Source organism: Pleurodeles waltl, chromosome 4_1 (genome assembly GCF_031143425.1).
Source record: "Pleurodeles waltl isolate 20211129_DDA chromosome 4_1, aPleWal1.hap1.20221129, whole genome shotgun sequence".
Lineage (NCBI taxonomy): Eukaryota > Metazoa > Chordata > Amphibia > Caudata > Salamandridae > Pleurodeles > Pleurodeles waltl.
In genome coordinates, this window is record NC_090442.1 from 133,603,353 (window position 1) to 133,627,994 (window position 24,642).

General features: G+C 48.0%; 1 protein-coding gene across 1 annotated transcript in view; it reads left to right on the forward strand.

Moving 5' to 3' along the window:
- The window catches only part of LOC138287454 (cystine/glutamate transporter-like), a 335,349-nt gene that overhangs the window by 212,585 nt on the left and 98,122 nt on the right, over nucleotides 1-24,642 (forward strand). Inside the window, exon 4 of the mRNA XM_069227883.1 lies at nucleotides 5,487-5,612. Within this exon, the coding sequence (XP_069083984.1) occupies nucleotides 5,487-5,612 (126 nt within the window). The remainder of the gene's footprint in view (nucleotides 1-5,486; nucleotides 5,613-24,642) is intronic.

Genomic DNA, 24,642 nt, shown 5'->3' on the forward strand with positions numbered 1-24,642 from the left:
CAAAAGGATTCCAGAGATTAGCTTGGCTGACACATTTTGGTTATGGAAGGGATTTCTGGGAGACAATGACTATATAATCTAAGTGCAGACACTGGGTCAGTGCCTGGCAACATCTCCCACTTATTTCGCTTCTTCTCTACCATGAAGTTCATCACCTGACATTCCATACCCTCACCGTTGTTGTTTTGTTCTCGTTAGTTCCTTGACCCTCCAGACCTTTTGCCCTTCCACTATGTAATACCACCTGCTTACCTTCTGAATCCTTATTTGATTGTTACACTTTTCTTGTGATCACTGCTCTGTTACAGGTGCTACCGCAAGCAATCCTGGTAGCCTATCCATTAGTGTGTTATATCTTTCAGCAACTACATCACACATCTGTGCTTGCCCCTCCGGTAAACAGTGTTACATCTTCTCAGTAGTCCTAGAACCTCTCCTTGGCTATTTGGCTCTCGGCCTGACTCTTAGTGGTACTAGGGATAGTAACAGTCTTTTTTGGCCAGCAACATGGTAAGTCTTGTGATACCTCTGGAGCTGAATATACTACAGACTATGGGGGTCATTTTCATTTTGGCGGGATGGCCTGCCACCAACCGTGCCAGCAGTCAACGGAAGACCGCCAATGGCGGCGGCCGGCATCCCGCCAAATATTGAAGCATGAAGCCTCACCGCCATTGATGGCGGTCAGGGCCTCCATGCGCCATGCTGGTGGTCGGTGGTGGGGTGAGTGCTGCTCCACCCTCACCGCCACATCAGTCCATACCCAGCCACGCCTATAATGATGCATTCATAGGCGTGGCGGTGTATATAGAGGTGGTGGCGGAGCAGCATCCAGGGAGCCCGTTCCCTTCCAGAGCAGCGCGACAGAAGAGGTAAGTGCTGTCTGAGAGGGAAGGGGAGATGTGTGAGTGTGCAAGTTCATGGGGGTGTGCGTGAGTGTATGTGTGGGGGGGATGTGTGTCTGAGTGTATGTATGCGTGTGTGCATGTAGGTGAATGGGTGCAAGAGAATGTGGGGGGTTGGGGTTTTGGGGGACCTGTATGCAAGGGGGGGTTTGGGGGATGGTGAGGGTCGAGCTGGGGGCCTACATGGGGTTTTGGGGTGGACGGTTGGGGGGTTGGTTTTCGGGGTTCGGGAGTGGGGCGGATCTAGGGGCTTTGTAGTGGCAAGGGGGGGCCGGCGTGTCCCAACAGGTGACAGGAATAAGTATTCCAGTCACCCGTATGCTTTCCGCCAGGGATACCCCTCCAGGAAATCCTGTTGGAAATGGGATCATAATCCCACCGCCTGTCCGGCCTCCACCGTCGGGTCGAATGTGCCTACAGTCAGCCCAGCGGTCGATTCTTGCCTGGCGGTGGGTGGTAGTGAACTGGCTGCTTGGCAGCCAGTTCACTACTGTGTTCAGAATATGGCAGTCTTAACCGCTATGCCGTTGGCATTAATGACCGCCCCCCGCTGGCGTGGTGGTTCAGACCGCCATATTTATAATGACTGCCTATGTTTTATATTGCTTAATTCCGACAGTATATTTTGTGTGTCTTTTTAAATCAAGATATCCGAGCAGTGGTTCTGAAACAGTTGTTATGGGCAACGTTTGCAGCTGTCATGGATCCATTTTAGTTTGCATGGGTACAGGAGTTAGCTTAGCCTTGGCTTGCAGGCCTGTGCCCTTTAACCATGCCCTGCTTTATTATTAATTTTTTATTCCTTGTAGCAGTATATAGTCCTTGTTTTTATAAGAAATGTTTTTGTGTTATTATCAGTTGCCATTCCGTGAAAGCATCACTATCAGAAATGTATGAATTAGGACTGTCCTCAGGTCTTTTCATTTCACAGAATATGAACATGTCAGGAACTTCTTGTTATGATATTTATGATCCAAGTTTGCACACAACACTTAGGTACATACCCATGTCAGGATGTCTGCACAAACAATAACATGAGGCCTATATAAACACTCTTTGGGACCAAGGCCATTAGCGGGGGTTCTCTTCAGGAGATTCCGTCTAGTTTGCAGCAGACTTCAGCCTTACGTCTCTACTTCGCCCAATTTGAGGACTGGAGCCAGTGTTTCCATTGTCATTTTCCTTCTCCCGTTTTTGCCCCAGCTCTTAACCTACATATTGAGCACTTGGATTGGAACAGACAGAGGACTGGTATTGTCAGCTATACTCCTTTTGGGGTTTGCATCTTATCCTCAAATCCTGACAGTTTGCCAGCCCAACTGTCTTTCCCATTATGAAGTCAGTGGACAAGTACTGGTGCAAGCCTTTTCCTTTTGAAAGACTGTAAATTAGCTTAATGCCACTTGAAAAGAACAAGCTTTTCTTTCAAGGGAAGTAAATCAGTATTTCACACAGCAGAGAACCCCAATATTTCTTCTTATGAAAATAATTCTGCTGCAGAAGGCACAGCCAATAGAAAGGTGAACTCTCATAGGAGGTAGGTCTAAACAGTGGAGCGCTGAGTAATTTAGCCCCATTAGTCATTGCATTTTGTACCAAAGGTGCATCACTTTCCTATGGATGTTTGAAACATTATGTTTATTCTATTGTATTTTACCATGGAAGGATTACTTTTAGCAACTCCCCTTATTGTGAATAAGAGTCCCTGGTTACATGATTTTCACCATTTCATTTATCAGGTGCATTCTATTTATGGACAGAGGCAGGGTAAGCAAGCAGATCACTTTGGGTTGCTAATGCTTTGACATGCAAAGGAACAAGACCAGATTCTGAGGAATTATTACATTTGAATTGAATCTCCCCTCCAAGAATACTGAGAATATTCAAATAGAAAGTGAACCAACACAATTAGGAGGAGAGAGGAGATCACTATCACTGACAAAATGAACTTTGGGTCATTGTGAGCCTCTGTTTATACTGGAGGAAAAAGGGCAGGAAATGATAAAGTGTATTCTTGGCGATAGACGGAGGTCAAATTTTAAGACTGCAAATTCATCAGTCAACCTTAAGTCACACATTTGCATGGAGATGGTCTCATTGACCCGAAAGGCCTGCCAAAGATTTGAGTATTATTTGATTCAATGACAGGATGCTTTATATATGCAACAAACAACTGAGATTCTAGTAAAATGGTGCTGAGTTAATGTCCGGGGTTACATGCAAAGTAACTCAGACAATGTACATGTCAAATCAGTCGGGACATATCGAGTCCATTGTTTTTTGTATTACTGATGCACCATCTCTCTTCATCATATGAGGACACATAACCCTGCTATTGATTGGGAACTACCAACCATTAGCTTTATGCATGATTATTGCATGAAAAATTGTGTTCCTCTCAAAGCACTGAATGATACACAGAATCACATCTGTTCAATGTACAATGTTCAAGCCTGAATCTCATTAAAGAGGAGGATGACCCAGCAGTAGAGAAAATTCCTAAAACATATAATAAGTTCAAAGATGTCTTTAGTCAAAAGGGAGCCGATGATTTACCTTAACATCACCCATATGACTGTGTGCCACATGCTTGGCAGTACTATAGACTTTTACCTCTATAAACTTTTGTAACTCCAAAGGTACATTTCTGACCAGGATGAACATTGTCCCTGTATTCGACCGGTGATCCACTGCCATCAGCCTTAACTCTTGACTTTTAACCAGTTTGGCACAACCAGATTCCCACAGAGTCACATTGTGCTTTTTGGTATTATTTTTAACTCAAACTTAAATAATTCATATCTCGATTTCTAATTGTTGTCATTTTTATGTCAGTTAAGTTACTAAACTATTCTCAAATTTCTGAATTGGATTGGGATTTTTCTTGTGTTGTGTTTTCACTTTATTACTGTTTGAGTACTGCATAAAGACTTTACACATTGTCTCTAAGTTAAGCAAGTTAAGCCTGACTGCTCTGTGCCAAGCTACCAGAGAGTTGAGCGCATGTTTATTTATTGACTTTAGTGTTCACCGTGACAAGAATTGTGAGTATTAATTTAGGTTGGTTCTCACCCCCTTAACTAATTCTCCAATTTCCTACACCATGGAATGATGCCTTTATTCACCTATTGTAGGGCATCCAGGGCAAAGAAAGATGAACAATCTACTGCAAAGACATTTGTATAGCCTAATATATGAAAATCAATTTAAGAATATAGCAGTCACTGTTGACTATGTGCTTGGGCTAAGACAGAAAGCCTGACCCATGGGATTATTACAACCTCATCTGGTACCTTCACAACCTTGGTTAAGAATTTCCATTGATTTAATTGCTGAACTCTCCATGTCACAAGGGTTTACTACGTTAGTAGTGATGACCTATTTCACCAAAATGGATAATTTTATACTGGTCAAGAACTTTCTGAATTCTACAGAGTAGTCTTGGAGTCAGGCCTAGCAGCAACAAAAGCCTCCAGTGTTGTCAGCACTCTATGCTATGGGTGAGGATTTATTTATTTATTTGGGATTCAATACATTGTTAACTGAAATGTTCCACAAAATAGCAATTATGGTACTTTGGCCAATAAATTGCATTGTAGTTAAAGTAAATCAAAATCTGTGTGATTTATCTGTGGACAATGGTTGAATAGTTAAAGGAAGCATAGATATACGATTGATTAGTATTAAGCTATGTATATATTTACACTTCATATTCTCATAAGCAGTGAATGCACAAGATGACCAGAATGAAATGCCACTTAGAGGTGTCTTGAAGTCATGAAGGTGGGTAAAGCACTACATCTTAACAGAGTTCATTCCGGAAGAGAGGGCCAAGTAGCTGGAATGAGCAAGAGTACATTGAATGCTAGTTATTTATGTTGGATACTTTTGAGCAGGTTGAGTTTGGCAGATTGTTCTAGTTGGGATGTCAGTCTAGTTTTTTGACAAGGCCGTAATTTTCTTTGGAGATAAAGGTGAGGAGCTTAAGCATGGTGCTGCTACTAGGTGCATAGACACACTTTAGACATAAAGGGAGATATGTGGCGTGGGTGAGTGAACAGGGTTCAGATAACAAAGTCAAAGACTTTATCAGGGGAACACAAGATGTACTTGGTGAAGAACCTTGTTCAAACTGTTGCAGTAGTCCAGCTTACGCCTGATGTGTACACTAATGATACTTTTCTGATATCAGGTGAACGATCTGGTGCATTTATTTTGAGCAACAGTTATTGTGAAGCAGTGGCCATGGTAATATAAAGAAGCCTGGTCTGATTTAGGAATCAAAGAGTACACTGAGAATTCTGGCTGAGAAGATAGAAATAAGCCTTTCTGATGGTATAGAGATTAGGGTTGTTTAGTAGTGGAGGCTGAAATGTAATGTAGTACCAGAAATTGGTATGTCTAAAAACAAATAAATGTATTTTTCTTGAGAAATTAAGCACTATGTTCCCCATGTTTCAAGTGAATTATAGTTCTCCTAAATTGATGTAGAAAATGTATTTAAAGTGAATTTGAAGATCTTGGCTTCAGTCTATAATGGAAGCTCTGTCATCTCTGAACCTTCTTTCCGTTCACCCACAGGTCTCATCATCGCGTTGAACTGCTCGAGCGTAAGCTGGTCCGCCAACCTGCAAACCATTCTTATGTGTCTAAAACTTGTGACCATCACTCTGATTGTTGTCCCCGGTATGGTGGCTCTCTTTTCAGGTATGACAAATAGGACAACTGTGTGTACATTGAGATAGTCAAAGGAATAGTAGGAGACTGGATAACTGCACTTGTAATAACATGGAAAGAATATCTGTGACATATGTGACAGAGTATCCCATCTGCCAAACTCTGAATCAGGCCTTTGATTGCCTCTGCGACTTGTAAGCAAACCCAGAGACGTGCACTCTCTTGAAATCAGTGACCTCTCTGCCCTTCAGCACCGCTCCTATAGCAGGGGAATGACCAGCTCACTACATTTTGGTAGTCATTCATAAGTGAAACATTGCATGTTACCTTTAGCTGGGTGAGTAGCTTGGTTGGTAATGTATCAATAATGGTGTTGAAAAGTCAGGGAAGTTGTCTCCTCTGCATAATATGTCACATATCCAGGCTATATACCTAGTCTGCCTGTAAATGATGATGTATCACATGTTCCCCCTATGTATTGACAAATATATATATATATAAGGCTGGCCTGGTTTGTAGTGGGTACCAGGTCCAGTTATCCCTTATCAGTGAAATGTAGGCAGTGTCAAGAAGCCAGGCTCGCTAGAGGTAGCTGTAGCTGAGCAGCCAATGCGTATCTAGGAGACATGCAAAGCTTATGCAATACCACTGTAGTCACACAGTACTCACACACATTAATGAAAATACTCAGTGTTACAAAAATAAAGGTACTTTATTTTGGTGACACAAATACCAAAAATGCCATACAGACTATACGCCCTTAGGAGATAAGTAATAAATAAATGATATACACTAGTATGCAGAAATAGGCATAAAAACAGAAACCAGTGCAATTAGTGAAAATCACAATAGTTAGAAATGGGCCTGAGGGAACACAAACCATATACCAAGAAAGTGGGATGCAAATATCAGTTTACCACCTAGGCAAATGTAGTGTGTAGAGGGTCGCTGGGAGTACTAGAAAACACCAAAGGTAAGTACTAGAACCCATCCCAGGGCCCAGGAAAGCAGGAGTAAAACACAGTAACTGTCCCAGAACACTCACACAAACGAAAAGAAGGATTATGCAAGAACCAGAAGAGACTGCAAGACACCAACAGTGGATTCCTGGACCTGAGGACCTGTGGGAGAAGGGGACCAAGTCCAAGAAGCACAGAAGAGTCCAGGAAGAACAGGAGCCCCTGTTAACCCGGATGAAGGTACAAAAGAGGAGCAACCGGTGAAGAAGAATAGCCAGTACTGAACCCAGGAAGATGGAGTCTGGTTCCTGAGTGATGCAAATGATGTCTCACACCGGATGGAGGATTGCAGTCTGGTTTGCATCGTTGGAATCCGCCAACAAGCCTTGGCGCACACAAAGCTCACGGTTAGCAGGAAATGGTGCTGCCTGGGACCAGGTAGGACCAGGTCAACTCTACTCTGGAGGGGTAGTCAGAGAGGGCTCTCAGCAACTTAAAGAGCCCACAGAAGACCAGGCAGCTCACAAACGAGTCCCACAGCATGGAGACAAAGAAGGTACAAAAGAGGCCCATGCAGCACGACGACAAAGGCTCTCAGGCCACCAGAGAACCACTCAGGAAGCAGTGCATCACTGGGGGCCAAAGCTGCAAGATGCATGAAGAACTTAGTGGAAGGATGCCAACAAGCCTTGGCAACTGCAAAACACACGGTGCATGGGGGGTACTGTCTTGCGTGGGAAGGCAATCTCTTACCTCCACCAAAGTTGGACAGTGGGACATCAGGACCGCTGGGACCACTTCAGTCCACCACCCGTGATGCAAGATCCACGCAGCTCAGCAGGAGAGGGGATCCATGCAGCCAGTCATTGTTGCAGTAGGTGCCTTCTGGGAGTAACTCCATCACCCCAAGGAAGATTCCTGCGCTCTTCTGGTGCAGGCTGAAGACGGGATGTCCTCAGAGGATGCACGACCGGGAAACAGTTGCAGTTGCTGGCAGGAGCTGAAGATATAATGTTGTGGAAGGCGTCTTGCTTCTTTGTTGCATTTTGTAGAGTTCCTGGAGGGTCCAGATGCAGTTTCTTTGGTAAGAGGTTGAAGTGAAGGATGCAAAGGGTTCCTGCTGGAGTCTTGCAATCCAAACCTGAAGAACCACCCAAAGGAGAGACTATAAATAGCCCTGAAAGGGGGATTGGTCAGCTACTAACCAGGTCAGCACTTATCAGGGAGGGCTCTGACGTCACCTGCTGGCACTGGCCACTCAGATGCTCCCAGAGTTCCCTACCAACTTGGAATCCAAAATGGCAAAAACCAGGGACCCTCTAGAGGAGCTCTGAGCACCACCCCATGGGTGGTGATGGACAGGGGAGTGGTGATGGACAGGGGAGTGGTCACTCCCCTTTCCTTTGTACAGTTTCGCACCAGAGCAGAGACTGGGGATCCCTGAACCGGTGTAGACTGGATTACGCAAGGAGGGCACCAAATGTACCCTTCAAAGCATTTCCAGTGGCCTGTGGAGGATACCCCTCCCAAGCCTGTAACACATATTTCCAAGAAATCTGTCTGTGAGGTGGCAGCAGCTGGGGCTGCCTGGAAAACCTCAGAAGGCTGCAATGGCAATACTGGGGGTCCTCTAAGGAGCCCCCAGAGTGCATGGAATTATACAACCAATGCTTGCAAAAGCCTTGGGATATGATTCCAACATGTTTGATACCAAACATGCCTATTTTCGGAGTTACTATTATGTAGCTGGACATAGGTAGTGACCTATGTCCAGTACACGCGTGTTAGACCTGACAGCCTTAGGGACGTCGCCCCCAACTTTTTGTCTGCCCCCCTCCACTTTTTGACACTGTTTTTGTTGGTTTCAGGACTCTGCGCACTTTACCACTGCCACCTTAAAACATGGTGACATTGGCTCATACCCAATTGGCATATTTAATTTACTTGTAAGTCCCTAGTAAAGTGCACTGCATGTGCCCAGGGCCTGTAAATTAAATGGTACTAGTGGGTTGGCAGGCCTGGTTGTGCCCCCCCACATAAGTAGCCCCTTCACCATGTCTCAGGTCTGCCATTGCATTGCCCGTGTGTGCAGTTTCACTGCCACTTCGACTTGGCATTTAAAAGTACTTGCCAAGCCTCAAACTCCATTTTTCTACAAATAAGTCATCCCTAAGATAGGCCGTAGGTAACCCATAGGGCAGGGTGCTGTTTAGGTAAAAGGCAGGACATATACCTCTGTGTTTGTTATGTCCTGATAGTGGAAAACTCCTAAATTTGTTTCATAGGCTAACATTAAGGCTACCCTAATATACTGAATGAGTGGTAGGTTCTGATCAGAAAGGGGTAGACAGGTCATATTTAGTATGGCCAGAATGATAATACAAAACCCTGCTGACTGGTGAGGTTAGATTTTATATTACTATTTTAGAAATGCCACTTTTAGAAAGTGAGAATTTCTCTGCATTTAAAATCCTTCTGTGCCTTACAGCCTGTCTCCAATCCACATCTGGACTGGGCTGGGTGACAGCCCCCTTGTGCATTTCACCCAGATAACCACAAACACAGGCTGCTCAGTCACACCTGCACACATCTGCATACTGAATGGGTCTTCCTGGACTGGAAGGGTGGAGGACCTGACACTTACATTTCAAAGGAAAGTGGCCTGCCCTCACACAACGGACTGCCAAATCCCCTATTGGGACCCTGGCAGACAGGGTTGTACTGAAAGGGGACCTTGTGCACTTCAAAACCACTCTTTGAAGTCTCCCCCACTTCAAAGGCACTTTTGGGTATATAAACTGGGTCCCTGACCCTACCAACTTAGACACTTCCTGGGACAGATACTCTGAACCAGATCCTGCAACCTGCCAAGAGGAGCTGCCTGGCTGCCCAAATGACTCACCTGGACTGCTTTGCTGTGAAGGAATGCTTACTTGCTGTTGCCCTGCTGCCTTGCTGGCCTCTGGCTCTGATGAGAAGTGCTCTCCAAGGGCTTGGATTGAGCTTGCCTCCTGTTTCCTATAGGCTCAGGGCCAAAAAGACTTCATCTCTGCACAGGATCTCCTTGTGTGGCAAAAATAGTCGCTCAGCCTGCCGGAAACGACGCACAGCCTGCTTAGCGGTGAAAGAATCACTTCATCGCCGAACTGAAATGACCCAGCCGGGCTCCCCGAGTGGAGATCGATGCAGTGCCAGCGTTGTGACCTGAACTTCAACGCACAGCCCCCAGGATCGATGCATCGCCGAGCCAGAACGACGTAGCCTGACTTCATGCAGGAGGAATTGAAACAACGCCTGCCGTGTGACAGAAACTCCAACGCATCACCCACCGGACCGACGCAGCACCTGTGACTTTCTTCTGAACACCCAGGATTTCCAAGCATCGTCCCTGGGCGTCAAAAGAGCCTGCATCGCAAAGAGGATTCAAGCCTGCATTTTAGGAAAATAAAGGACGCATTGTCTGTGTGCGCCCGGAAATCCAACGCACAACCTTCATTTTCATCGCATACCCTCCTCTGCGGTCTCTGTGCTTGTAATTTTGAGGCATACCAGGTACTTTGTTCTTGCAAGAGACACTTTTTTTTTAAAGACTTACGACTCTTCTTAATACAAAAATGATATTACAACTTGTACTTATCAAATCTTGGTCGTTTTGACCACAGTTCACTCAGATGAATATCTTATATTTTTCTAAACCTGTGTGGTGTATTTTTGTGGTGTTTTCACTGTGTTATTGTATGTTTTATTGCACAAATACTTTACACATTGCCTTTTAAGTGAAGCCTGACTGCTCAATGCCAAGCTACCAGAGGGTGGGCACAGGATAATTTGGATTGTGTGTGACTTACCCTGACTAGGACTGTGGTCCCTACTTGGACAAGGGTGTATACCTCTGGCAACTAGACAGCCCATTTCTAGCAACGCGTAAAATGGCGTTCCTGCACTCATAAAGTCCAGGAAAATGATCCTGGAGGTCGTGGGGACACCTCTCCTAGTGCAGGTGTGCCCTCATACACAGGTACTCTGCCTCCTGCCCTAAGGGCTGGAGGGCCTGCAATAGGGGTGACCTATAAGTGACCTGGTGCAGTGTAAATGGCAGTGAAAGGGTTCATGCACCTTTTCACGCAGGCTGCAGTGGCTGTCCTGCAGAAGTCTTTTGCATGGGCTCCCTGTTGGTGGCAAAAGATATGCTGCAGCCCATAGGGATCCCCTGGAACCCAAATGCCCTGGGCACTTAGGTACCATATACTAGGGACTTATAAGGGAGCACCAGTATGCCAATTGTGGGTGAAATACTGGGTTACCAGTATGCAACAACCAAATTTAGAGGAGAGAGAGCATAATCACTGGGGTCCTGGTTAGCAGGAACCCAGTGAACACAGTCAAGCACACTGACGTAAGGCAGAAAATGGGGGTAACATGGCAAAAAGAGGGTACTTTCCTACAGTCCCTAACCCTCCTCCCCCTGAAGAGAACCTATCACAGCACCCTCTAGATTACCTCAACATGCCAGCCACCGACCCCTCATCCTCCATGCCCCACCCACGATGCATTCCCTTGTGGAATATCAATGGGATGACCCACTACATAAATGCACTCTTCTGGGTACAATCAAAGAGGGGGACGTGGCCCTATTGCAAGACACTCATCTGATCCTCCCCACTTCGACAAATTGTGCCGCAACTGAGTGGGTAGGGTGATTCACAACAGCTGCCCAGATCTACCAGAGGCAGAAGGCGGGACGCCCCGAAAGTGCAGTATGGCCATTCTGTTACGTAAAACACTGACCGTAACAGTAGTTAACACATGGTCTTATCCTGCTGGCAGGTACGCATTTGCAAAACTGAGAATCGGGGACCACATGTTCTGTGTGGGATTGGTATATGCTCCTATGTACATTTTTCTTCATCTCAATTGTCTCATGATGGAAATAGGTGCCTCACGATACTGGATAGGGGGAGACTGGGACCTGGCCTGGACAGGACGCGATCCCTAGACATGGGCAACAACTCAAACAGGACAATACTAGGGGACATGATGGAGGGCCATGGGCTGGTGGCCCACTGGAGGCTCGCTCACTCTACGGACAGGGATTATACCTTCCTCTCACCCGTCCACAGCACCCAGTTGCATTTAGAATACTTTTTAGCCTCCTAAGAGATAGTGGCACAGGTTCAGGAATCTCAAATTCTGGAAACTGCACTTTCCGACCATGCTCCCACCCTATTGACCACAAATGCAGGCCTTGTCTCCCAGGCCACAAACCATGGCACCTGGCCGTACACCGCTATCGCACTCCTCAAGGATAAATCACTCCTGCGCTTGCCTAATCTCTACCTACTTAGATAATAATAAGGGATTGGTGACATCCCATAGAGTGCACTAGTCAGCTGCAAAAGCAACCATTAGGGAACAAATGATGCATGATACAGCAGTGTTCAATAAACAGACTGACAAAAAGAACTGGAGAGTGAAATTGCTTCCCTTACCTGTCAACATATTGCTCATCCCTTCCTACCAGTGCGATGTAGTCTAGAATGAGCACGTATGGCCTGAATGCTCTGTACATGTCCAAAGTGGAGTATGCATGGCAACGGCTCAAGGGTAGTCACTATGAACAAAGGGAGGAGGCTGGGTGCCTCCTGGCGGCTCAACTACCAGGTTTAAGTTACACGAAATGTCCCCGCCCTACAATCGTCAGATGGTGAGGCCCTTACCAGACCACAGAATATAGACAATGAATTCGCAAAATTCTATACAATGCTTCACACACCAGAAACAATAGATGCCACCGCAACCTTCTTTGATGGCTTACGGCTACCCTGCCTGACTGACGAGGGGTGAAACCTCTTACATAGCGAAATCACCAAAACTGAAATAGCACAAGCGATTTCTAGACTCCCATACCACAGGGCTCCCAGGGAGGATGGCTATCCTGTGGAGTTTTACAAATGAACAGGGGAAGAGATAGTGGACACCCTCCACTCTGCGTTCCAAGAAGCCGAACAGTCGGGCTCCTTAGGCTTGATTTCAAACAGGGTGGTGGTCGCAATTATTCCTAAGGCAGGGAAGGACCCCCTCCTATGTGGCAGGTATAGGCTGGTCTAATTACTTAACATAGATATCAAGATCCTCACCATAGTTTTGGCCGCTCACATGCTCAAATTTATCCCATACTTGATACATGAAACATAGGTAAAAGGGGAACCCAACAAGGCTGTCCCCTCTCACCCTTACTGCTCCTGATGGCCCTGGAACCCCTGGCAGTGATGATCCACCAATCCTCCAATCTTCCTGGAGTACCCCTCCCGGGAGGTGAATCTAGGTTGTACTTATACGCTGACGATAACCTCCTAACCATGACAGGATTGACCCACTCCCTCCCGGCCCTGATGGAGATTATTGACAATTTAGCAGTCTTATCCGGATACAAGGTAAACTGGGACAAGAGCGAAACCCTGCCCCTCTCTCGAGTCACTACAGGGCGGCTATTCAGGAATACGCCTTCCGTTGGGTCCCATCACACCTAAAAAATACCTAGGGATCCTCGTCAACCATGGTCTAGAGCGCATGATTCCTGACAATTAAGAACCCCTTATTGCCCGCATGCAGTCGGAGTTCGACAAATGGTCCCACTTCGGGCACTCAATGTGGGGCAGGATTCAAACAGTTAGAATGGTTACACTACCTTGCTCTCTTTGTATGTGATGAGTATGCGTCCCCTTCAGGTACCCTTGTCGACATTACGTCTTATTGATGCAAAGATCTGTGCCTTTGTATGGAGCCACTCCCGTCCGCATTTGGCTTCTGCCAAGCTTCTGGCCTGCTGTTCGTGCAAGAGTCTGGGACTCCCTTCAGTGGAGCATTATGCCCTGGCACTCCATCTCTCACAACTGACGTACATTCTGCCCTCCACGCCCAACCCACCACAGTGGGTCATAATGGAATGATTGATCCTTTCAAGTAGCCCCAGCCTCAGACCCATATACAAGGATAGGCACCCCGATGCTCCTTGCCATGCACAAAGCCTCGAACAAAATCCACCGACTTCTTGGTGTTCTGCCCAGCCTGCACGAACAAGCTCTCCTATAGGATAATGATTGCCTCCGCATGGGAGGGAGACCATTTACTGGGAACAGTGGCACACAGCGGGGATTACCAGTCTGGACTAAGCCCTTGCCAATGGCGACCTCAATACATTTAGACGACTGCAAGAGGACTTTGGTCTATTGCCTCACCAAAAGTGGTACCACCTCCAGTTGCAACACTGCGTACGACGGTGCTTGGGGCCTTGTCTGAGGCCCTTGCAGACCTCACCTGTTGTGTCCTACCTTAGGACTTGGGGTAGCTTCAAGGGCTTGATGGCGGGTTTTTATTAACTCACCCCAACCCCTTCTCACTAATCTGCGGACCAAATTGCAATTCTAACTTCATATTGAAATAGAGGAAGAGAACTGGCTTGACATTATGGAAGCTCTGGACAGGGGCATGAGAGAAGCCCGACAGAAATTTTGTCTTTTTAAAATGCTTCAAGACTGCCATTGGACTCCAGTCAAATTGCACACAGCAGGCCTCCTGCCTAATGTGAACTGCTGGTGATGTCCAGACACCCGCTGTGATCTAGCCCACATAATTTGCAAATGCCTTTAGGTGCAACCCTTCTGGCGAGTAGTAGATACTGTTCTGGGGGATACTATGATGCTAAACCTAACCCTCTCGCATCCCCTGATACTTCTCTGCGATACAGGCGAATTCCCTGCTCTCTCTTGTCTGCAAAAGTGCTTCCTGCATACAGCACTAGCCACTGTCAAGATCTGCATTCTCCGCCAGTGGCACTTCCTTGCCCGATCCTCACCAGGTGACTGGACGGTGGCAATGATCCAAACAGCGGCACGTGAAGAAATCATCCATTACCTTCTAGATCAAACTGCCACATTCCTGCAAGTACGGGTGCCATTCCTCCAGGATGATCTACACCATGCTACCCCCAATGGTACCAACACTACCCATGCAGCTGATTAAACAGCCCGCTGGAAAATCTGTACTTCATGCCCCCAGTATGCTACCATCCCCCCAACACCTCTGCCCCATTCAAGTGTCCTGCTATTCCTTCTCCTTGCCCTCTCTCTCCACCTTCCTCCTCCCATTAACCCTCTCCCTGCCCAGGCCTTGTTGATACTCCTACATATACTTCACCTCAACCGGAACCATTTACAAATATAAATGTAGCAGGTGCCCCAGTTGAAGCACCACTTCTGGAAAGGACAAATGATCCAATCTTCTGGCCTTGACGAAGGCAACACAAGTGTGTTTACTTGGCTATTCCATATTGAAAAAAACCTGAAATCCTTCATGGAGGTGAAATCATCTTTCTTCCATTGGAGCGCAATCTGCATGTGACTGTGACAAGTGGGTTCTTTCTTGAGCTCTCCTGGTGAGAGCATAGTTCAAGGTTTTTCCTTTAAAATGCTACAAGTATGTAAATCTGCAAATCAGCTGGAAGCTCTGCCCACTTGGCCCCTCCCGTCCACCTTAGTAGTATGCAGAGGTCTTCCCCCCTTTTGGCAGGATGATGGACAGCTTACCACAGGGCCACCACCCCATGCATTTCCTGCCGATTTTGGTGGTGCGTTCTTGATGCCGATGAATATGAGGATATTCCCCACCAAACAAAGAAGTACTTACATCATATAGCTAAGAGGAAGGACCCAGGTTTGGTGGAAACTTATGTCTTTGTAGTCTTGTTGGCCTATCTGTAGGAGGATTCATGTTATCACAGATTCTGGAGAAAGACACACAAGGAACAATCAAATTGCCAAATGCACACAAGGTCACTGGAGACATTTCCTCATGGTCCACTATGCAGCTGTAGTGGTGAATACATGCTGGGCATTTACTAAATGAGGTAGCACTTACTAACTAACCAGTAGCAAGTACTTCAGTTGGGTAGATATTTTGTGCAAAACTGTGGACTCTTGCCGGATAAATAGGCAGGTGCGGTTCCTTAGTGACCGAGTCACTCACGTAGCTACTGAAACACAAATGCAGACACTCATGCACCCACTCACAGACCTACTCAGAGACACGCACCCACTCACAGACCCACTCAGAGACTCATGCACTCACTCACAGACACGCTCAGAGACTCAAGTACCCACTCACACATCCACTCAGAGACTGATGCACCCACTAACAGACCTACTCAGACACTCTCTGACTGACCCACTCAGACATTCTCACACCCACTCACAGACCTACTGAGACACTTAGGCACTCACTCCCACACTTACTGTCAAAAGTGAGTTGTTACAATTAGGAAACAAAATTAAAAAAAACCTTAGAAATTCACTTAGAAAACCAAAGGTTAGAGTGACGTTATAGTTAGGGAACAACATAAAAAAAAAACCTTAGAAATTCACTGAAAAAACAAAGGTTACAGGGACATTATAGTTAGGAATTACAGTTGCAAAAACCTTAGAAATTCACTTAAAAAACGATGATTACAGAGAAGTTAAATTTAGACCTGAGCTAACTATAACTTACTCCCCCACAATGTTCTGCTTATGACCAGACATATTACATCACTCATGACATGGTCAAGTGGCATCACTGATGACATCTCAAATGATATCACTGATGACATCATCCAATGAGTGTGATTGTTTTCTAAAAGCTCCTGTAGCTGCTATGGGCGACCCTCTGATTTCTATTGGCTGAGTGCTGAACAACCTCTCCCATCGCTAGACTATAGAGTTGAGGGGCTGCCTCCAACCAGCTGGATAAGGACAGTGGCACATTGGGCTTCTCGATTCCTCCTGCTTCTGGGTCCCTCATCCACCAAACAGAGATCAAGCAGGACGGAAACTGCCTTGATCACAGCTTGGAGGGGGGGTGCTTGGAGAAACCATGTAGGAAGTTGGCTCTGTATATACTATTTCAAAGTGAGAAATAGTGTGCACAGAGTCCAAGGGTTCCCCTTAGAGGTAAGATAGTGGCAAAAAGAGATAATTCTAATGCTCTATTTTGTGGTAGTGTGGTCGAGCAGTAGGCTTATCAGAGGGTAGTGTTAAGCATTTTTTGTACACACACAGGCAATAAATGAGGAACACACACTCAACTAAAATTCCAGGCCAATAGGTTTTTATATAGAAAAATATATTTTCTTAGTTTATTTTAAGAACCACAGATTCAAGATTTACAAACAATACTTTAAATGAAAGGTATTTCACTCAGGTATCTTTGAATCACCACAATAGCATGTACAGTTTTGGCACAAATGGCAATAAGCTATTTTAAAATTGGACACTGCAAAAATCAACAGTTCCTGGGGGAGGTAAGTATTTGTTAGGTTCAAAGGTAAGTAAAGCACTTACAGGGTTCAAAGTTGAGTCCAAGGTAGCCCACCGTTGGGGGTTCAAGGCAACCCCAAAGTTACCACACCAGCAGCGCAGGGCCGGTCAGGTGCAGAGGTCAAAGTGGTGCCCAAAACACACAGGCTTCGATGGAAATAGGGGTGCCCTGGTTCCAGTCTGCCAGCAGGTAAGTACTCTCGACTTTGGAGGGCAGACCAGGGGGGTTTTGTAGGGCACCGTGGGGGACACAAGCAGGCACAGAAAGTACACCTTCAGTGGCACAGGGGCGGCTGGGTGCAGTGTGCAAACAGGCGTCGGGTTTGCAATAGGTTTCAAAGGGAGACCCGGGGGTCTCTTCAGCGATGGATGCAGGCAAGGGGGGGCTCCTCGGGGTAGCCACCACCTGGGCTAGGAAGAGGGCCACCTGGGGGTCATTCCTGCACTGGAGTTCGGTTCCTTCAGGTCCTGGGGGCTGCGGATGCAGTGTCTTTACCAGGCCTCGTGTTCCTTGAAGCAGGCAGTCGCAGTCAGGGGGAGCCTCTGGATTCCCTCTGCAAGCGTCGCTTTGGGGGTTCAGGGGGGTCAACTCTGGCTACTCATGGGCTCGCAGTCGCCGGGGAATCCTCCTGTAGAGTTAGTTTTCCGCAGGTTGAGCCGGGGGCGTCGGGTGCAGAGTGGCAAGTCTCACGCTTCCAGCGGGAAACGTGTTGCTTCTTTGTTGCAAAGTTGCAGTTTCTTTGGAACAGGGCCGCTGTCCTCGGGAGTTCTTGGTCCTTTTAGATGCAGGGTAGTCCTCTGAGGCTTCAGAGGTCGCTGGACCCTGGGGGACGCGTCGCTGTTGCAGTTTTTCTTGAAGTGGGGAGACAGGCCAGTAGGGCTGGGGCCAAAGCAATTGGTGTCTCCATCTTCTCTGCAGGGCTTCAGGTCGGCAGTCCTTCTTCGTCTTCAGGTTGCAGGAATCTATCTTCCTAGATTCTGGGGGCCCCTAAATACTCAATTTAGGGGTGTGTTTAGGTCTGGAGGGTTAGTAGCCAATAGCTACTAGCCCTGAGGGGGGCTACACCCTCTTTGTGCCTCCTCCCTGTGGGGAGGGGGGCACATCCCTAATCCTATTGGGGGAATCCTCCATCTGCAAGATGGAGGATTTCTAAAAGTCAGAGTCACCTCAGCTCAGGACACCTTAGGGGTTGTCCTGAATGGCCAATGACTCCTCCTTGTTTTTCTCATTATCTCCTCCGGCCTTGCCGCCAAAAGTGGGGGCAGTGGCTGGAGGGGCGGGCATCTCCACTAGCTAGGAGGCCCTGTGGCGCTGTAACAAAAGGGGTGAGCCTTTGAGGCTCACCGCCAGGTGTTACAGTTCCTGCAGGGGGAGGTGTGAAGCACCTCCACCCAGTGCAGGCTTTGTTACTGGGCACAGAGTGACAAAGGCACTCTCCCCATGTGGCCAGCAACATGTCTGGTGTGTGGCAGGCTGGCAAAACTAGTCAGCCCACACTGGAAGTCGGGTATGTTTTCAGGGGGCATCTCTAAGATGCCCTCTGGGTGTATTTCACAATAAAATGTACACTGGCATCAGTGTGCATTTATTGTGCTGAGAAGTTTGATGCCATACTTCCCAGTTTTCAGTGTAGCCATTATGGTGCTGTGGAGTTCGTGTATGACCGACTCCCAGACCATATACTCTTATGGCTACCCTGCACTTACAATGTCTAAGGTTTTGCTTAGACACTGTAGGGGCATAGTGCTCATGCACCTATTACATTACGACCTTGGCAGTAAATGCTTCCGCAGCGGTCGTAATAGGGCTGGAAGCACCGCCAGCCTGTTGGCGGTGCTTCCGTCCTTTTAGCCCTGGCGGTCTCGGACCGCCAGGGTCAAAATGACCCCCTTAGTCTCTTTTATGGAGATTTTCTTTACCGGGACGAACCTGCAAGTCAGGCCGGGTCACGGTTGAGGCAAGCCGGCTAGAGTTGCCGTGGCGGGTCGGTCCCTCTGTGGATCTTTTTTTCAAAGTTCTCCAAACTTCTGGGTCTTCTCCCAGATGTTCTTTTAAGGTTCTTTTGGGGTCCACAGCTCACCCCATGGGTCCAGAAGCTCTGAGATGATCCTTGGGGGGTGCGGACTACAACTCCCAGAATGCACCTGGCCAAACTCCTTTTTGGCCACTGGGCAGTGGTCAGCTGGTTGATTTCTTCAGGAGTTGGTGCAGGGGACTCTGGTTAGCAATTTTTCACCTGTAGCAAACAGGGGGTCCCTCCTTGAACCAGTTGAAGCCAGGCAAAGTCCTTCTTGTGGTGAAGCCCAAGTGTGCAGCTGGTGCAGTCCTTCTGAGTGCAGGTTCCAGGTGCAGGCCAGGGGTCCAGCAGGGCAGTCCTTCCTCTCCTTTGGTTCTTCCATGTTGGAATCTGATGGGGATCTGAGGCGTGGGTGCAGGTCTGCCAGTTTTATCCTTGCTCCTGGGTAGAAAACAGGGGGGTCCTGATTCTCCAATCAGGTGCGGGGTCCTTCCCCCTGTGATGGCCACTTCCTCGGAAGTGTGGCAAAAATCTATCCCAGGAGGCAACATTCTTCAAACATCCATCATGGCTGAATCTGATTTTTGGAGGTTACATCTGGCTGAGCCCACCCACTGGTGTGGCTAAAAATCATAAACACATCCCTCTCCTGCCCTCTCCTAATCTAATCAAGGGGGCACCTAGTTGTCTGGGGTTGCAGGATGTGGGGGTGTTGCTGGGTTGTTCCAAATGTCCTTCTCTGCCTTTGAAGACCAGTTTGGCAACCCTCCCCCTTCCTGCCTCACCATCTGCTGAGGGAAAATTCCCTCTCACAGGCACATCTCTTTATGTGAAGCAAGGCCACTTCACACTGCATCAAGGCAGCCTGGCCAGGCTTCCAGAGGCTGGCCAATCAGGGCACAGCAGCAAAAACAATGCAGGGCTGAAATTGGCAACTTTTCAGGTAAAGTTTAAAACTCTTTACCTGAACAAGTTATATTAAATCCAACAACTGGAAGTTGTGGGATTTATTATAACAATTAATTTGATACCAAACTCTTAGTATCTGTCATGTAAGGGGACTTAAAAAATTAAAATAAAATCTCCCCATTCTAGCCTTTGAAGGCCATTTACTATAATGAGGGAAAAATGAATTTGGCTGTTTTTACCTCACCAGGGCTTATAAAACTACTTTTATAAGGTCCCTGCTTATAGTTACATGGCACCCAGCCCTAGGGGCACATAGGGCACACCTTAGGGGTGACCTATATGTAAAAATAAGGTAGTTTAAGACTTTGGAACTACTTTTAATCCCAAAGTCGAATTTGCATATAACTTTAATTTAAAAGCAGCCAACAAGGCAGGCCTGCCTTTAAAATGACACTGGGCACCTCAGCAGTGCACCTATGGGTGCACTACCTATGCTGTGGTCCCTAAACCTACATGCCCTACCATATACTAGGGACTTATAGGTAAGTTAACTTAGCCAATTATAATTAGCCTAATTTGCATATCCACTTTACACAGAGCACTGGCCCTGGGACTGGTAAGCCATACCCAGGGCACAGCCAAGAGTCAGTAACCACCAGTACCTGTCCAAAAAGTGTGGGGGTGACCAGGGCAAAAAGGAGGACTTTCCTACACTGCCCCCCTCCCCCACCAGATGAAAGGTGATGGGTACTAACCTACACCCTGGTAGTCCTCATCAGCTAAGTGGAAAAACCTGGAAAGGCCATCTGCATTGGCATGGGAAGTCCCAGGTCTGTGCTCCACAGTGAAGTCCATCCCCTGTAGGGAAATAGACCACCTTAACAGTTTTGGGTTCTCCCCCTTCATTTGCATCAGCCATCTGAGAGGTCTGTGGTCAGTTTGTACACGGAAGTGAGTGCCAAACAAGTATGGCCTCAACTTCTTCAGGGACCAGACCACAGCAAAGGCCTCCCTCTCAATGGAACTCCATCTTTTCTCTCTGGGGAGTAGTCGCCTGTTGATGAAGGCAACTGGTTGATCTTGGCCCTCTTCATCAACTTGTGCTAACACTGCCCCAATCTCTTCCTCTGAAGCATCTGTTTGCACTATAAACTCCTTGCTATAGTCAGGGGCTAGTAACACTGGTGCTGAACACAAAGCCTGTTTTAGGGTGTCAAAAGCTTTCTGACACTCTGGGGTCCAAATGACCTTCTTGGGTTGTTTCTTGGAGGTAAGCTCAGTCAGAGGGGCCACTATGGTCCCATAATTCTGAACAAACCTCCTGTAGTACCCAGTCAGGCCAAGAAAGGCCCTGACCTGAGTCTGGGTTTTAGGAGCCTCCCAATCCAGGATAGTATGGATCTTGGGCTGGAGAGGTTGTACATGGCCTCCACCAACAAGGTGGCCCAGGTACACAACTAAGCTTTGCCCTATCTGGCACTTGCTTGCCTTGATGGTCAGGCCTGCTTGAAGCAGGGCCTGAATCACTTCCTTCAGGTGGACCAGGTGGTCCTCCCAGGTGGAACTAAATACAGCTATATCATCCAGATAAGCTGCACTGAAAGATTCCAACCCATACAGGACTCTAATCACCAACTGTTGGAAGGTGGCAGGAGCATTTTTCAGGCCAAATGGCATCACCTTGAACTGAAAGTGGCCCTCTGGTGTGGAAAACGCTGACCTCTCCTTAGCTCCTGGACTTAAGGCAATCTGCCAGTATCCTGAGGTCAGATCAAAGGTACTCAGGAATTTGTCAGCCCCCAACCTATCAATGAGCTCATCAGCTCTAGGTATGGGGTGTGCGTCAGTCCTAGTGACTGCATTTAGACCTCTGTAGTCCACACAGAATCTCAATTCCTTCTTCCCACCTTGGGGATTAGGTTTGGGCACCAGTACCACTGGACTGGACCAAGGACTGTCCTAGGGCTCAATTACCTTGAGCTCCAACATCTTAGCCACTTCAGTTTTGATGTTGGCCTTGACCTGGTCAGACAGCCTGTACAGCTTGTTCTTGACAGGTAAGCTGTCACCAGTGTCAATGTCATGGACACACCAAGTGGTGAGTCCAGGGGTCAGGGAGAACAGACTGGCAAACTGCTCCAAAACTTGTCTGCAGTCTTTCTGTTGCTGGTCTGTCAACTTGGGAGAGAGTACCACTCCCTCCATTGACCCATCTTGCTCATTGGAGGACAGGAGGTCTGGCAGAGGTTCACCCTTCTCCTCCTTCCCCTCATCAGTGACCATCAGCATGGTCATGTCTGCCTTGTCCTGGTGGGGTTTCAACCTGTTAACATGCAGGATCCTATGAGAATTCCTGGGGGTTCCAAGGTCCACCAAGTAGGTGATCTCACCCTTTTTCTCCACAATTGGATAGGGCCCAGTCCATTTGGCCTGAAGTGCCCTAGGAGCCATGGGCTCCAGAACCCACACCAGCTGTCCTGGGGTGACACTCAGGCATGGTAGCCTTCTGATCATGCCAGAGCTTCATGAGCTCTTGGCTGGCCTCCAGGTTTCTGCTTGCCTTCTTCATGTACTCAGCCATGCGTGACCACAGGCCCAGCACATAATCTAGCACATTCTCCTTGGACTCTCTGAGAGGCTTCTCCCAAGACTCTCTCACCAAGCACAATGGGCCTCTTACAGGTTGCCCAAACAGTAACTCAAAGGGGCTGAATCCAACCCCCTTCTGTGACACTTCTCTGTAGGAAAACAGTAGGCATGGGAGGAGAACATCCCATCTCCTCCTGAGTTTGTCAGACAAACCCATGTTCATGCCCTTCAGGGTCTTATTAAATCTTTCCACCAGACCATTGGTCTGTGGATGATAGGGGGTGGTGAACTTATAAGTAACACCACACTTATCCCACATGGCTTTCAGATAGGCAGACATCAAATTTGTGCCCCTATCTGAGACCACCTCCTTTAGGAACCCCACTCTGGAGAACACACCAAGTAGGGCCCTAGCCACTGTGGGAGCAGTGACTGTCCGGAGGGGTATTGCCTCAGGGTACCTGGTGGCATGGTCCACAACCACCAAAATGTACCTGTTGCCTGAGGCAGTTGGTTGGTCTAGGGGACCAACAATGTCAATCCCCACCCTCTCAAAGGGAGTCCCAACCACTGGCAGTGGTATCAAGGGAGCATTTGGCTTGCCCCCTGTCTTGCCACTGGCTTGGCAGGTGACACAGGAGCTGCAAAATTAATTGACTTTTTCTGACATTCAGAGCCAATAAAAATGGTTGACCAGCCTGTTCCAGGTCTTGGTCTGTCCCAAATGTCCAGCTAAGGGAATATCATGGCTTAAAGTAAGGAGGAATTCTCTATACTTCTGGGGGACCACTACTCTCCTGGTTGCCCCTGGTTTGGGGTCCCTTGCCTCGGTATAGAGAACTCCATCCTTCCAGTAAACCTTGTGGGTCCCACTGGTATCCCCTTGTTCTTGCCTGGCAGCAGTCTGCCTTACACCCTCAAGAGTGGGGCACTCTCTTTGTCCCTGGCACAACTCTTCTCTGGTGGGCCCACCTGCCCCTTGCAGTTCTGCCAAGTCAGGCAGAGCTTGCAGGGGAAGTGGCCCTCCCTCAGAGGTCAGATCTGCCCACTCAGGGTTGGATTCCTCCTGATCCTCTGTACTTGTAGGGGCTGGCAAGCCAGACCCAGTTCCCTTTCTCTTCTTCTTGGAGGCTTGGCCCATTGTTCCAGGGTCCAAGTGTCCAGCACTTCCCTGTTGTGCTGCCTGTGACCTGGTCACAGCACACACCCATTCAGGGAGGTCCAGCATCTGTGCATGGACCCTTCTCCCCACATCTGACCATTCAGATGCTTCAAGATCATTTCCCAGCAGACACTCTACTGGGAGGGCAGGAGCTACAGCTACCTTCTTAGAGCCAGTCCCACCTCCCCATTCCAGGCTCACCATGGCCATGGGATGGAGTTGGGTTCTGCTATCTGCATATGTTACATGGTGGAAGACACCAGTTCTGGGGAAACCAGCTTCTCTGTGACCATTGTCACACTGGCTCCTGTATCTCTCAGAGCTTCCACCTCAGTCCCATTGACTTTAGGCCTCTGCCTATACCTCTCCATGCTGGGAGGTAAGGTGGCCATAGTAGCATTGTCCACCCCACCCAAATCAAAATCAAATCATTAACATTTATAAAGCGCGCTACTCACCCGTGCGGGTCTCAAGGCGCTAGGGGAAAGGGGAGGTTACTGCTGCTCGAATAGCCAGGTTTTTAGGAGTCTCTGGAAAGCGGGTTGGTCCTGGGTGGTCCTGAGGCTGGTGGGGAGGGAGTTCCAGGTCTTGGCCGCCAGGAACGAAAAAGATCTCCCACCCGCCGTGGAGCGGCGAATGCCAGGGACGGCAGCGAGTGCGAGACCAGAGGAACGGAGGAGGCGGGTGGGGACGTAGAAGCTGAGGCGTCGGTTGAGGTATTCCGGTCCCTTGTTGTGGAGGGCTTTGTGTGCGTGGGTGAGAAGTCGAAAGGTGATCCTTTTGCTGACTGGGAGCCAATGCAGGTGTCTCAGGTGTGCGGAGATGTGGCTGTTGCGGGGTACGTCGAGGATGAGGCGTGCCGATGCGTTTTGAATGTGTTGCAGGCGATTTTGGAGTTTGGCTGTGGTCCCGGCATAGAGGGTGTTGCCGTAGTCCAGGCGGCTCGTGACGAGGGCGTGGGTCACGGTTTTTCTAGTGTCGGCGGGGATCCAGCGGAAGATCTTGCGGAGTATGCGGAGGGTGAGGAAGCAGGCGGAGGACACGGCATACGGATACTAAGGTGACCTCTGTGTA